At 23.8% G+C, this 16,523-nt stretch overlaps 2 protein-coding genes across 2 annotated transcripts; both read right to left on the bottom strand.

Moving 5' to 3' along the window:
- Nucleotides 1-5,249: 5,249 nt before the first annotated feature.
- Nucleotides 5,250-5,987, bottom strand: LOC112722142 (F-box protein At2g26160-like). Its single transcript, XM_025773113.1, has one exon. The coding sequence runs from the start codon at nucleotides 5,985-5,987 to the stop codon at nucleotides 5,250-5,252; it is 738 nt and encodes a 245-aa protein (XP_025628898.1).
- Nucleotides 5,988-15,121: 9,134 nt separating this feature from the next.
- Nucleotides 15,122-16,216, bottom strand: LOC112722141 (putative F-box protein At5g55150). The gene has a single exon (XM_025773112.1). It carries the CDS (start codon nucleotides 16,214-16,216, stop codon nucleotides 15,122-15,124), a length of 1,095 nt encoding a protein of 364 aa, XP_025628897.1.
- Nucleotides 16,217-16,523: the final 307 nt, after the last annotated feature.

Here is a 16,523-nt window from a genome sequence, read left to right as displayed (position 1 = left end):
ATAATTATTCCATACAGAGAAGTGCATCTTGAATTAGAAATAGAAGTAAAAAAATGAAATAAATTAAAACGTAAATTAATAGAGTAAAAAATTAAAGAAGAGGTTACACGTAATTTTTCTACAACTGTTACAGAAATTCAGATGAAAATAAGGTAGAGAATATGAATTGTGTTCACCGTAAAGGTGGTTTCTTTATGTAAAATGTAAGGGAGAAGTTCTACCATAAAAGTTAATATTAAAACTTAAATTTGGACATTAAAATTTTGAAGTGAGTCATGTCATTTAAACTATGTGCAATTATTGTCAGGTACAATAGTAGTCGTTTTATAAAATATTTATTTATTTATTTTTAAAAATATAATTTTTTTAATTCTAAAAGTATTGGTATTTTTTTATTTAGTTTAGAGTGCAAATAATATTTTAGTTTATTTTATTTAATACCTAATAAATTGAGATTTGAATTTTTTTCACATGATTGAATTGAAATAGTGCTATTGTATGATTGACAATTTTAATTTTTGTCATAATAACTATTTTCTCCTACTATAATGTTTTGGATTAAATATTTTTTAATTTAATTTATACTATAAATAATAATATTTTATTTCATTAGTTACCTAATAAATTAAAAGAGATATAAGAGTTTGGTGTCCTATTTTTTTTTTTAATTTTACTTCTATCACTATAATCCAAAACAACCGAAACAGTTATCATTAATTATTATATTCTCCTATTTTGTTTATTAATCATTCTTATAGTTTGATATTTAAAAATAAAAAAAATAAGTATTTTCATTTCTTTAGTTTTTTCACTATTTACAAAGAAATGAAGACCTATTCAGGTTTAAATCTATATTTTGGCATACCACTTAAAAAAAATGAAGGCAAATATGAAAATCCACGACATTTAAGCAAAATTATCTTTTATAAATAACTAACATATATTTTGGTTTATGTATACTCTTTTTAAACCAGGATAATATTATTATCATTATTTTTAAACTATGTTTTTTTTTTTTACTTTTTTATTGTGTGCTTTTATAATTTAATATTTTAATAATTTTTTATAATAATTTTATGGTAAAAAAATATGATATAAATAAGATTACGTTAATATTAAAATAATATAAAAATTTTTATTTAATAAATTTAAAGAGTAAATAATATATTAACAAAATAAAAATAAATTAATTTCTTAGAAAAATAGAAAAGCGGCTGATAGTACCTGTTGAGCCGCTAATCTTTTTATAGTATGATTTATTGATTCTATTAGGTAAAGTAAATTAAACAAAAAAATTAACTATAAATAACAATAATAGTAAAAAATTATAGCATACTAAAAAAAGAGTACTAAAAATACTAAAAATATACTATATAAAAATATTATCAAGAACTTTTAAATTTGTTTCAATTACTACAAAATAAATATTTAATTTTTTTATTATTTTTAGTACTCTTTTTTATAATTGTAATTCTTGTATACTATATTTTAGTGTAATTTTTTATAATATAGATTATGATTTTATTAAAAAAGATAAATTAAATAAAAAATTAATCATAGATAATAATAAAATCATAAACTTTGGATTCCAAATTAATATTAAGAATAAGATTATTGAGAGTACTAGAATAAGAATATGATGTAAAAAATACTAAAGTAACATTCTTACGTTAATACTTAAAAAATGTAACATATTTGATTAAATATTCTTTTACACACATATATATATTTAAAAATATATTTTATCTATTTTTATATGTTATTTTTATTTTAGTAAGTAAATATTAATTTTATTATAAAATTAACTAATAAGATCTATTTAAATATCTAAATTAAAATAATAGGATAATATAAAAAAATTATTTAAGTTGATATCCATTTTAGTCATTTTTTTAATCTAAAAGTGAGTTTGAATGGTAAAAGCCAAACAACATTTATTTTATTATAATCCATTTTGATACAAAAATTACCAAACATAAATCATTTTAACAGAAACTTATTTTTTATTAAAATCAAGTTTGCAAAATCAATTTTATGCAAATTTTCATTTGTAAACAATAATTCAAACACACACTAAGTGTGTGTTTGGATTACGGTTTGCAAACTGAGGTTTGTATAAAATTGATTTTGTAGAATTGATTTTGATCAAAAGTGAGTTAGTATTAACGTGGTTTATGTTTGGTAATTCTTATTCAAAATGAATTATAGTAAACTAAATATTGTTTGGATTACATTATTCAAAATCACTTTTAGTTAAAAAATTACAAAAAAGAACATGAATTTAAATAATTATTTTATGTTATCTTATAATTTTATTTTAAATATTTAAATAAATTTTAATATTTTTTTTAGTACTCTCAATATTTTTTAGTACTCTAATAGGATTAATAGAATTATAATACAAAGTAAAAAAAATATTTCATACAAAAAAAAATAACAATAACAGTAAAAGAACTCATATAAAAAAACAGAAATTTTATAAAAAATAATAATATACATAAGAGAGTATTAGAAAAAAATACTATAAAAAAAATAAACATATGAATAATGAAGGATATAATTGGTACATAGAACATAAAGTTCAATCCAACGTGAAAAGGTGAACGGAAAAGCTAGAATTTTTAGCTTTTGGTAAACCTGGGTTGAAGGCAGAAATCACTTCTGCGTTTACAGCATAAAAATATTGCCAAACATAAAGATGAAGCTTTCAAGAAACTCAAACGAGCTTCTCTCTTCTCCAACGCAAATCCAAACACACCCTAAGTCATTAGATGAAAATTTAACTATTTTCAATTAGAGAAATTCTGCACCTTCTTCCTCTTGCTGCACGTTATTCTTCCTCTTCCTCTTCTTCTTCTTTTCTTTCATTTCTTGCCTTCTCTTTCTTCTTCTTCATTTACGTGCTTTTCTCTCTGTTTTCTTTCTTCGTTATTCTCGATTTCCATTGTTTTTTGATATCAAGCTCTGAAATCATTTTTGAAGAAAAAGAAACAGGAGGAGAAAGAGAAATAGTTCTGAATTATGCATAAGATGTACTTCAACGAATTTTGGGTGTATTTCTTAAATCCTTTGGGTGTAGTTTTGTAATCCTTTGGGTGTATTCTGTAATTTTTTGGGTGTATTTCTATAATCGTTTTGGTGAATTCATGTAACCGTTTGGGTGTATTTCTGTAATTCTTTGGGTGTATTTCTGTAATCGTTTGGATATATTTCTGAAGTTCCATTATCTTCAAATTTGGCAAAAAAACTCGTTTTCATGGAGGAAGAAGAAGAGTCGTTCATAATCCATGGTGAGTAGCGCGCTTTGGAAACAGGAAGCGGTTGAATAACGCGTGCGTTTATTTACTCTTGAACGTAGACTTGTGCCAACTTGTAAGACTTGTATGTGTAGCAGGCCTCTTTCAATTATCAACTTTACGTGAAGTTGATTGCATCTAAAAATTTTAAATATAATAATAAAATAATAATATTATATCACATTAGATTGAATCAATTTTAATATGTCTTTTAAAATAAACTCTATAGATATTTTAGTATTTTTAAAATAAAATTTAAATATCTAGTAATTCATAGATTCAAACATTATTAATTAATCATATAAGATTATTTTAATATTTTTAAATTAAACCTAAATTTTTTTATTTCTTTTAAGAAGTAATTATAAGAGTATTTTAGTCTTCTAAATATTAAAATTTATCATTTTAAATACATATTAATTTAAGTTTAAATTACAAAAATATTTTTTTAAAATTAACTACTATATATTTATATTGTTTTTATATATTTTTATTTATATTTTATATATTAACATATATTTAACTGATTCGATGATTGATTTTTTTTAATATAGAATTATTGTACTTGTTTGGGTACCATTAAATCGATAAAAAAAATTCAATGAAAAAAGATTTTTTTTTTATTTGTTAGTGTGTTTGGTAAATTTCTAATAGTAAATGTAAAAGTACTAAAAAATAAAAAAAATATTTTTTTAGAAATTATAATTTATATCTTTTTTTAAGAGATCTTTTTTTCTTAAAAAAGATATTTTTATATAATAAATAAACAAAAACTTTTATCTTATTTTACCCAAATATAATTGATAAATAATTTTTTTTTACATAAAATCACTTTTATTTTTATAAAAATTTTTAAATAATATCATTTAAAATAAAAAATTTTTAAAAAATGGCGCCTAAATAAATTCTAAATTTGCAGCCGTTCAAAAAGTGATATACTTGTCAATTTAATCCAATAAATAATCTTTGACACTGTTATTCAGTATATGTGAGAACAAGCTTTTTATTCAAGTTATAATGTTTGACACTGTTATTCAATTTGCTATGATGTTCTTCAAATTAGAAGTAAAAAAGAAAAAAGTGATTACTGTAACACATAATACACAGATTTCTATCAAAAAAGACCAGAATAGATTACTAGGGGAAGGAAAAAAGACAAAGTATTTGATAGAGTTCTCTATAAGAACTGATGGAGCTTTCTAAAATATTTATGAATTTGCCCTATCTCACTATCCTATATTCACTTATTGGCAACAAAATTTTAATGAATTTATTAACAACCTGTGAGGGCGATTCATGCACTCCCACAGAGCATCTCCACCACCATAAGTCCATCATGGACGATTCCTGGAATTGAATGTTAGGAAGAAGATTGCTTGCTAATGTTGTGCCTAGTCTGGGATCGTATCTTGTGATTCTGGTGTTGGTTATAGGTTCTGATGTGGGTGGGGATTGAATATAATGTCTTAGTAATTTGTTAGGTGTTATTGATTTTTTCCAATTTAATATTTGGCATTGTTGAAAGGTGAAATGATATTTAGAGATTCCATGCTCATTTGAAACACAGATAAAAATAATTCTAGCTTACTCTGAGTTCTATTGAGGAAATTTGTGTCGATTGTTAAAATCTGTTGAGAAAGTTTGCAAGCAGAGATCTAATCTTGAGAAATTTAAAACTCTCAATTTTTATAAGTAACTTTTTTCCTTAGAAGACTTTGCCCAAAAAAAAAAGATATACTGTAATGTGTCATATGCACTGAAAAAAAAAGCTAATGAATCTTAAGTTCTTAACATGATTCTTTGAATTGTCAGAGAAGAAACAAACAAAATTAATTACAAAAGAACCATATCATTCTAGATGGCAAATCCTAAATTACAATGGAATAACAAAGATAAGGATGGATATCAGATATAGCATAATCGAACATTTTATGCATGCAAGTTATTACAATCCTATGGAACTGGAACTACCCAAATTGGTGGAGGATCAATCCTATCTGCACATTGTACGAGGCTCTTAACATATTTCTCTTGAAGATTAAAAACACCCCAATCATGTCCACCATACATGTAATCCAAATTCATCTCTTCCCACCTATCATCTGTAAAGTAGATTGAATTTGCTTCACACCCCAAACAAGTTTTAGCATCCATTGATACAGACTCATTAGCATCCAAGAACAGAATTTTATCATGTAAAGATTTCATCTTTTTCCACTTCTTGTCTTCAATATCAAGCTTATAAACAGTAAAATATTTGGTTTTATAAGGACAAATTAATGGTTGTGTATCTTCAGAGGATAAAAGATCTTCTTCTTCTACTACTAACCCATCATCATTAACAAAATTTCCAATAAATCTTTTTACCAACAAGATATCTTCCCCAGATACTACCAAATACAAATTTGTTGAGAAGTTATCTCCAAAATATGATTTCTCCTCTTCATAATTCACTACCATAGTCGGTGTTAAAAAAATCCATCTTATAGGAATTGGCCCAGAAATATTCCAAACTTCAATAGAACCATCTTGTGTCAAAGCATAAAGATGGTTGTTGCTGAACACAATATCACAATAAGATTGTCTATCATTAGAGAGTTCAACCCAAGTTGTAGAGTTGCAGTAAGCAATCTTACGGTTGCAACCATATATGATAGCAAGAGTGTAGCTTGAAGGAGAGGAGTAACACATTAAGATTGCTTTGACTATGAAGGTTTTCCTTAAGTGTTCAGCAAAGTAAGAATATGTGAGAGGGTGCAAGAATGAAAGGGAAGAGGTGGTAGGTTAATAATAGTGGAAGAAGAAGGATTTAGAAGAAGTGGAACTCCATTCTGATCAAGAAACACAATCCAACCATGAGAAGAACCAATACACCATGCTCCAACATGATCCTTCAACATGTTCTTCCACTCATAACGCTTCTTCTCTGCTAAACTGAAGATGCTTCGGTCAACAGTCATAGGATCATCATCATCATCATCAATAAGCTGTGTTTGTTGAATACTTGGAAGAATGGCATAGGGAACTGAGAGAGAAAGAGAAGCCATTGAAGTGTGAGTAGTATATTTTGTTCTTTTCTTGACACGGTTTAATTCTGTGGAAAAAAGCTTTGAGGGTTAAACTTTAAATAGACTCAGGTATGTACATTAAAACAGGAAACTAATATCTTATTAAAATTTAAAATCTCATTAATAAGATAAAATATTGTTGAAGATTCAGCACGTAAATAATATAAGAAGCTGTTCCCGTGTTCCTACATTATTAGAAAGAATTGAGTAGTCTTAACTCTAAGAATTAAGATTGTTAATTTAACATTAAAAAAAGCTGATTTCTCCAACATCCCAAATAATTAAGAGCAAAAGATATTCCTTTTAGTTAGGATCAGTTAATGTTATATCATCAATAAATTAAAAAAAAAATATTTAAATCCAACAATTTATATTTTCTTATTTTTTCTTAAATATTAATTAAATTTAAAAATATATTACACATTAATTCTCATACTAAAATATCTTTTTAATTAACTGAAAAAAGATTAAAATATCTTTTTGAGTAATATTACAAAAGGACTAAGATCTTTTTTCAATATATCTAAAAAAAAAAACAATCTTTTAGGATTAGTTTCTAAAAAAACTAAAATACCCTTGTAAGTTAAAGGTTGTTAAATTATATTAAAAATTTTTAATTTGAATTTAAATTTAAAAAGATAATATATCCACATCAACTATCATAAGAGGCTAAAAATATCATATATTTTAAAATTTATACCTAAACGGTTAAATACCGTTAAAGATTAAATAAATTTCGTTTGCTTCTTAAAATCATATATTTTAAAATCTACACCTAAAAAGTTACTTTACTCTTCGAAAGATAACAATTATCCTTTTTAGTTGGCAACAATCAAAATTGAACATGTAATCATTTATTGTTATATTATTTTATTTTAATCAAAGATAGGAGACTCGAACCGCAATCTCTTAATCTCTTAATTGAGTATGGGAAGACTATGCCATTTGAGCTCTTACTCATTGGCATTTATTGTTATATTATCAATAAGTAAATAAATTACATTTAAATTCACTAATTTATATTTTACTCTAATTATTAATTAAATTAAAAAATATCATATATTAACCAATTAAAATATCTATACCAATATATAAAGTCAATATTAGAGTTTGGTATCCAATTTTTGTAGACACCATTTATCCTTAAATAATTTATTTTACAAACTAAATTTATGGACAAAATAGTAATAATATATTTTTGTTTTTTAATTAAAAAAGTCATTAACCGATGAAAGAGTTAAATAACTACCGCAATCGTGAAGAAATTAAATAACTGCTCCACTTACAAACATCTATCCATGTTGTTGTTCGATCTTCTTTTTGCTTGCTATCTTTTAGTTCTGACAGCATTTATTAAAAAAGGAAGAATTCAACAAATCAATCAGCAATCACGTTGTCAAGAACAAATGCAACAGGTTTATTTTATTTTTGAGTACTAATTTTTAATTTTTAAAAGAAAATTTAAAAGATAAGTACTTTTTGTCTTATTCTATTTTTACATCTAAAGTTTATTTTTTTTATAACTGTAGATCGAGTACTACTACTCAATATTTCAGAAAGTTTCTTATATGAATCAGTTTCAAATCTATAACAATATATAATGGCAATACATGAGTTTGGTGTCCAAAATTTATTTCCAATATTACCCTTTCTATTAATTTCTCCACTACGTGCTTGACATAACTTTTACCTGTTATCTTTTACCTCTCATCTGTTTCTTTCTTCTCATCTCATCTCTTATTAGTATTATTGAATATAGATAGAAATTTTTTTATTTAATTTGCTTTTAATCTATTTTTTTTAAGATATCACAAACAAAAATAGACATATGTCTAGAATTATTGTCCTTCAATATTTTACTTGAGGTACTCCATCTAAATTAATTATTATAAATAATAATTTTTTCGTTTAGATCTATATTTTGATTATTACTATTATATTGTTTTTTACTCTTAGTAGCTATGATTTATATAAGAAATTACTTTATTTTTGGTAAAATTTAAAAATAACAATATATAATGACAATATATGGATTTGGTGTCCAAAATTTCTTTCCAGTATTACCCTCTCTATTTAACTTTTCCACTATTTGAACACTTTAACATAACTTTTATCCGTTATCTTTCGTCTCTCATCCGTTTCTCTCTTCTCATCTCATCTTTTATTAATATTATTGAATACAGATAATTTTTTTATTTAATTTACTTTTAATCCATTTATTTTTTTTAAAGATATCACAAACAGAAATAGACACATGCCTAGAATGATTGCCCTTCAGTATTTTACTTGAGGTACACTATCTAAATTAATTATTATAAATTATAAATAATAATTTTTTCATTTAGATTTATGTTTTAATTATTACTATTATATTTTTTTTACTCTTAGTAGCTACGATTTATATAAAAATTACTTTATTTTTGGTAAAATTTAAAAATACATTAATCTCATATCAATAATATATTTGCTTTTTAAACATTTAGATACTGAAAATAATAATAGAATTGGTCCAAATCCAAGTAATAGATGAAACACTAATAACATTAGTGGGTATAAATTCTCATTTTTTTAAAAGCTTTAATTCATAATTAGTAAACTTTTAATTATTTCTAATATAATATGTTACATATATCTATAATACAGTGTATTATGATTGATAATTGTTCACTTAAAAAATTAACACTATTAATTTTATATTTGAATTTTTTATTATAATACTATTTTAATGTACTCTAGATTTTTATTATGTATTTATAATTTTGATAAAAATTATTCTTAGAAGAAATATTAATCTTATTTTTTAATTTTTTTGGTCCAGACAATATTAAATTATTTATATTAAAAGATTTAGATAATTCAAAAAATATTATTTATATATTAATAATCTGTTTTTTAGATATTCAAGTATTAGAATTAGTCTAAATAATATACTGAATGATGATAACATTGGTTAGTTGTATATATATATTCCATTAGTTTGTTAATTTTATCTTTTGAATTATTTTTTATTATGGTAATATTTTAATATATTCTAATTTTTTATTGTGTATTTATAATTTTAAAAATAATCATTTTTAGAAGAAATATTAATTTTATTTCTTAATTTTTTTAGATCTAACAATATTAAATAATTTATATTAAAATATTTAGATAATTCTAAAACTATTATTTATATACTATAACAAAATAACAATATACAAAGGGATAAAAGAGTTTGATGTTCAACTTTTTTTTTTCTACTATTCAGTGAATTTTGTATGACAGTTGTTGTATAAAATATTTATTTAAAAATATTAGTAATTTTTTATTTAATTTATACGGTAAATAATAACATTTTATGTAATTTTACTTTATTTAATATCTAATAAATTTAGATTTGAATTTTCTTTTATTTTTTTCGGCATGGTTGAACTGAAATAGTCTCATTGTATGATTAACAACTTTAATTTCTATTAATTTTTATTTACTATTTTTTAATTTATGTCATAATGACTTTTTTTATTCTAATAATAATTATTCCATACAGAGAAGTGCATCTTGAATTAGAAATAGAAGTAAAAAAATGAAATAAATTAAAACGTAAATTAATAGAGTAAAAAATTAAAGAAGAGGTTACACGTAATTTTTCTACAACTGTTACAGAAATTCAGATGAAAATAAGGTAGAGAATATGAATTGTGTTCACCGTAAAGGTGGTTTCTTTATGTAAAATGTAAGGGAGAAGTTCTACCATAAAAGTTAATATTAAAACTTAAATTTGGACATTAAAATTTTGAAGTGAGTCATGTCATTTAAACTATGTGCAATTATTGTCAGGTACAATAGTAGTCGTTTTATAAAATATTTATTTATTTATTTTTAAAAATATAATTTTTTTAATTCTAAAAGTATTGGTATTTTTTTATTTAGTTTAGAGTGCAAATAATATTTTAGTTTATTTTATTTAATACCTAATAAATTGAGATTTGAATTTTTTTCACATGATTGAATTGAAATAGTGCTATTGTATGATTGACAATTTTAATTTTTGTCATAATAACTATTTTCTCCTACTATAATGTTTTGGATTAAATATTTTTTAATTTAATTTATACTATAAATAATAATATTTTATTTCATTAGTTACCTAATAAATTAAAAGAGATATAAGAGTTTGGTGTCCTATTTTTTTTTTAATTTTACTTCTATCACTATAATCCAAAACAACCGAAACAGTTATCATTAATTATTATATTCTCCTATTTTGTTTATTAATCATTCTTATAGTTTGATATTTAAAAATAAAAAAAATAAGTATTTTCATTTCTTTAGTTTTTTCACTATTTACAAAGAAATGAAGACCTATTCAGGTTTAAATCTATATTTTGGCATACCACTTAAAAAAAATGAAGGCAAATATGAAAATCCACGACATTTAAGCAAAATTATCTTTTATAAATAACTAACATATATTTTGGTTTATGTATACTCTTTTTAAACCAGGATAATATTATTATCATTATTTTTAAACTATGTTTTTTTTTTTACTTTTTTATTGTGTGCTTTTATAATTTAATATTTTAATAATTTTTTATAATAATTTTATGGTAAAAAAATATGATATAAATAAGATTACGTTAATATTAAAATAATATAAAAATTTTTATTTAATAAATTTAAAGAGTAAATAATATATTAACAAAATAAAAATAAATTAATTTCTTAGAAAAATAGAAAAGCGGCTGATAGTACCTGTTGAGCCGCTAATCTTTTTATAGTATGATTTATTGATTCTATTAGGTAAAGTAAATTAAACAAAAAAATTAACTATAAATAACAATAATAGTAAAAAATTATAGCATACTAAAAAAAGAGTACTAAAAATACTAAAAATATACTATATAAAAATATTATCAAGAACTTTTAAATTTGTTTCAATTACTACAAAATAAATATTTAATTTTTTTATTATTTTTAGTACTCTTTTTTATAATTGTAATTCTTGTATACTATATTTTAGTGTAATTTTTTATAATATAGATTATGATTTTATTAAAAAAGATAAATTAAATAAAAAATTAATCATAGATAATAATAAAATCATAAACTTTGGATTCCAAATTAATATTAAGAATAAGATTATTGAGAGTACTAGAATAAGAATATGATGTAAAAAATACTAAAGTAACATTCTTACGTTAATACTTAAAAAATGTAACATATTTGATTAAATATTCTTTTACACACATATATATATTTAAAAATATATTTTATCTATTTTTATATGTTATTTTTATTTTAGTAAGTAAATATTAATTTTATTATAAAATTAACTAATAAGATCTATTTAAATATCTAAATTAAAATAATAGGATAATATAAAAAAATTATTTAAGTTGATATCCATTTTAGTCATTTTTTTAATCTAAAAGTGAGTTTGAATGGTAAAAGCCAAACAACATTTATTTTATTATAATCCATTTTGATACAAAAATTACCAAACATAAATCATTTTAACAGAAACTTATTTTTTATTAAAATCAAGTTTGCAAAATCAATTTTATGCAAATTTTCATTTGTAAACAATAATTCAAACACACACTAAGTGTGTGTTTGGATTACGGTTTGCAAACTGAGGTTTGTATAAAATTGATTTTGTAGAATTGATTTTGATCAAAAGTGAGTTAGTATTAACGTGGTTTATGTTTGGTAATTCTTATTCAAAATGAATTATAGTAAACTAAATATTGTTTGGATTACATTATTCAAAATCACTTTTAGTTAAAAAATTACAAAAAAGAACATGAATTTAAATAATTATTTTATGTTATCTTATAATTTTATTTTAAATATTTAAATAAATTTTAATATTTTTTTTAGTACTCTCAATATTTTTTAGTACTCTAATAGGATTAATAGAATTATAATACAAAGTAAAAAAAATATTTCATACAAAAAAAAATAACAATAACAGTAAAAGAACTCATATAAAAAAACAGAAATTTTATAAAAAATAATAATATACATAAGAGAGTATTAGAAAAAAATACTATAAAAAAAATAAACATATGAATAATGAAGGATATAATTGGTACATAGAACATAAAGTTCAATCCAACGTGAAAAGGTGAACGGAAAAGCTAGAATTTTTAGCTTTTGGTAAACCTGGGTTGAAGGCAGAAATCACTTCTGCGTTTACAGCATAAAAATATTGCCAAACATAAAGATGAAGCTTTCAAGAAACTCAAACGAGCTTCTCTCTTCTCCAACGCAAATCCAAACACACCCTAAGTCATTAGATGAAAATTTAACTATTTTCAATTAGAGAAATTCTGCACCTTCTTCCTCTTGCTGCACGTTATTCTTCCTCTTCCTCTTCTTCTTCTTTTCTTTCATTTCTTGCCTTCTCTTTCTTCTTCTTCATTTACGTGCTTTTCTCTCTGTTTTCTTTCTTCGTTATTCTCGATTTCCATTGTTTTTTGATATCAAGCTCTGAAATCATTTTTGAAGAAAAAGAAACAGGAGGAGAAAGAGAAATAGTTCTGAATTATGCATAAGATGTACTTCAACGAATTTTGGGTGTATTTCTTAAATCCTTTGGGTGTAGTTTTGTAATCCTTTGGGTGTATTCTGTAATTTTTTGGGTGTATTTCTATAATCGTTTTGGTGAATTCATGTAACCGTTTGGGTGTATTTCTGTAATTCTTTGGGTGTATTTCTGTAATCGTTTGGATATATTTCTGAAGTTCCATTATCTTCAAATTTGGCAAAAAAACTCGTTTTCATGGAGGAAGAAGAAGAGTCGTTCATAATCCATGGTGAGTAGCGCGCTTTGGAAACAGGAAGCGGTTGAATAACGCGTGCGTTTATTTACTCTTGAACGTAGACTTGTGCCAACTTGTAAGACTTGTATGTGTAGCAGGCCTCTTTCAATTATCAACTTTACGTGAAGTTGATTGCATCTAAAAATTTTAAATATAATAATAAAATAATAATATTATATCACATTAGATTGAATCAATTTTAATATGTCTTTTAAAATAAACTCTATAGATATTTTAGTATTTTTAAAATAAAATTTAAATATCTAGTAATTCATAGATTCAAACATTATTAATTAATCATATAAGATTATTTTAATATTTTTAAATTAAACCTAAATTTTTTTATTTCTTTTAAGAAGTAATTATAAGAGTATTTTAGTCTTCTAAATATTAAAATTTATCATTTTAAATACATATTAATTTAAGTTTAAATTACAAAAATATTTTTTTAAAATTAACTACTATATATTTATATTGTTTTTATATATTTTTATTTATATTTTATATATTAACATATATTTAACTGATTCGATGATTGATTTTTTTTAATATAGAATTATTGTACTTGTTTGGGTACCATTAAATCGATAAAAAAAATTCAATGAAAAAAGATTTTTTTTTTATTTGTTAGTGTGTTTGGTAAATTTCTAATAGTAAATGTAAAAGTACTAAAAAATAAAAAAAATATTTTTTTAGAAATTATAATTTATATCTTTTTTTAAGAGATCTTTTTTTCTTAAAAAAGATATTTTTATATAATAAATAAACAAAAACTTTTATCTTATTTTACCCAAATATAATTGATAAATAATTTTTTTTTACATAAAATCACTTTTATTTTTATAAAAATTTTTAAAATAATATCATTTAAAATAAAAAATTTTTAAAAAATGGCGCCTAAATAAATTCTAAATTTGCAGCCGTTCAAAAAGTGATATACTTGTCAATTTAATCCAATAAATAATCTTTGACACTGTTATTCAGTATATGTGAGAACAAGCTTTTTATTCAAGTTATAATGTTTGACACTGTTATTCAATTTGCTATGATGTTCTTCAAATTAGAAGTAAAAAAGAAAAAAGTGATTACTGTAACACATAATACACAGATTTCTATCAAAAAAGACCAGAATAGATTACTAGGGGAAGGAAAAAAGACAAAGTATTTGATAGAGTTCTCTATAAGAACTGATGGAGCTTTCTAAAATATTTATGAATTTGCCCTATCTCACTATCCTATATTCACTTATTGGCAACAAAATTTTAATGAATTTATTAACAACCTGTGAGGGCGATTCATGCACTCCCACAGAGCATCTCCACCACCATAAGTCCATCATGGACGATTCCTGGAATTGAATGTTAGGAAGAAGATTGCTTGCTAATGTTGTGCCTAGTCTGGGATCGTATCTTGTGATTCTGGTGTTGGTTATAGGTTCTGATGTGGGTGGGGATTGAATATAATGTCTTAGTAATTTGTTAGGTGTTATTGATTTTTTCCAATTTAATATTTGGCATTGTTGAAAGGTGAAATGATATTTAGAGATTCCATGCTCATTTGAAACACAGATAAAAATAATTCTAGCTTACTCTGAGTTCTATTGAGGAAATTTGTGTCGATTGTTAAAATCTGTTGAGAAAGTTTGCAAGCAGAGATCTAATCTTGAGAAATTTAAAACTCTCAATTTTTATAAGTAACTTTTTTCCTTAGAAGACTTTGCCCAAAAAAAAAAGATATACTGTAATGTGTCATATGCACTGAAAAAAAAAGCTAATGAATCTTAAGTTCTTAACATGATTCTTTGAATTGTCAGAGAAGAAACAAACAAAATTAATTACAAAAGAACCATATCATTCTAGATGGCAAATCCTAAATTACAATGGAATAACAAAGATAAGGATGGATATCAGATATAGCATAATCGAACATTTTATGCATGCAAGTTATTACAATCCTATGGAACTGGAACTACCCAAATTGGTGGAGGATCAATCCTATCTGCACATTGTACGAGGCTCTTAACATATTTCTCTTGAAGATTAAAAACACCCCAATCATGTCCACCATACATGTAATCCAAATTCATCTCTTCCCACCTATCATCTGTAAAGTAGATTGAATTTGCTTCACACCCCAAACAAGTTTTAGCATCCATTGATACAGACTCATTAGCATCCAAGAACAGAATTTTATCATGTAAAGATTTCATCTTTTTCCACTTCTTGTCTTCAATATCAAGCTTATAAACAGTAAAATATTTGGTTTTATAAGGACAAATTAATGGTTGTGTATCTTCAGAGGATAAAAGATCTTCTTCTTCTACTACTAACCCATCATCATTAACAAAATTTCCAATAAATCTTTTTACCAACAAGATATCTTCCCCAGATACTACCAAATACAAATTTGTTGAGAAGTTATCTCCAAAATATGATTTCTCCTCTTCATAATTCACTACCATAGTCGGTGTTAAAAAAATCCATCTTATAGGAATTGGCCCAGAAATATTCCAAACTTCAATAGAACCATCTTGTGTCAAAGCATAAAGATGGTTGTTGCTGAACACAATATCACAATAAGATTGTCTATCATTAGAGAGTTCAACCCAAGTTGTAGAGTTGCAGTAAGCAATCTTACGGTTGCAACCATATATGATAGCAAGAGTGTAGCTTGAAGGAGAGGAGTAACACATTAAGATTGCTTTGACTATGAAGGTTTTCCTTAAGTGTTCAGCAAAGTAAGAATATGTGAGAGGGTGCAAGAATGAAAGGGGAAGAGGTGGTAGGTTAATAATAGTGGAAGAAGAAGGATTTAGAAGAAGTGGAACTCCATTCTGATCAAGAAACACAATCCAACCATGAGAAGAACCAATACACCATGCTCCAACATGATCCTTCAACATGTTCTTCCACTCATAACGCTTCTTCTCTGCTAAACTGAAGATGCTTCGGTCAACAGTCATAGGATCATCATCATCATCATCAATAAGCTGTGTTTGTTGAATACTTGGAAGAATGGCATAGGGAACTGAGAGAGAAAGAGAAGCCATTGAAGTGTGAGTAGTATATTTTGTTCTTTTCTTGACACGGTTTAATTCTGTGGAAAAAAGCTTTGAGGGTTAAACTTTAAATAGACTCAGGTATGTACATTAAAACAGGAAACTAATATCTTATTAAAATTTAAAATCTCATTAATAAGATAAAATATTGTTGAAGATTCAGCACGTAAATAATATAAGAAGCTGTTCCCGTGTTCCTACATTATTAGAAAGAATTGAGTAGTCTTAACTCTAAGAATTAAGATTGTTAATTTAACATTAAAAAAAGCTGATTTCTCCAACATCCCAAATAATTAAG

This window comes from Arachis hypogaea, chromosome 11 (assembly GCF_003086295.3).
Source record: "Arachis hypogaea cultivar Tifrunner chromosome 11, arahy.Tifrunner.gnm2.J5K5, whole genome shotgun sequence".
Lineage (NCBI taxonomy): Eukaryota > Viridiplantae > Streptophyta > Magnoliopsida > Fabales > Fabaceae > Arachis > Arachis hypogaea.
The sequence above is the reverse complement of the archived record's forward strand: the minus strand, read 5'-3'. Positions and strand labels throughout refer to the sequence as shown.

Coding starts and splice junctions, on each gene's coding strand:
- LOC112722142 (XM_025773113.1), bottom strand. CDS start 5,987: ATGTGTTACTCCTCTCCTTCAAGCTACACTCTTGCTATCATATATGGT.
- LOC112722141 (XM_025773112.1), bottom strand. CDS start 16,216: ATGGCTTCTCTTTCTCTCTCAGTTCCCTATGCCATTCTTCCAAGTATT.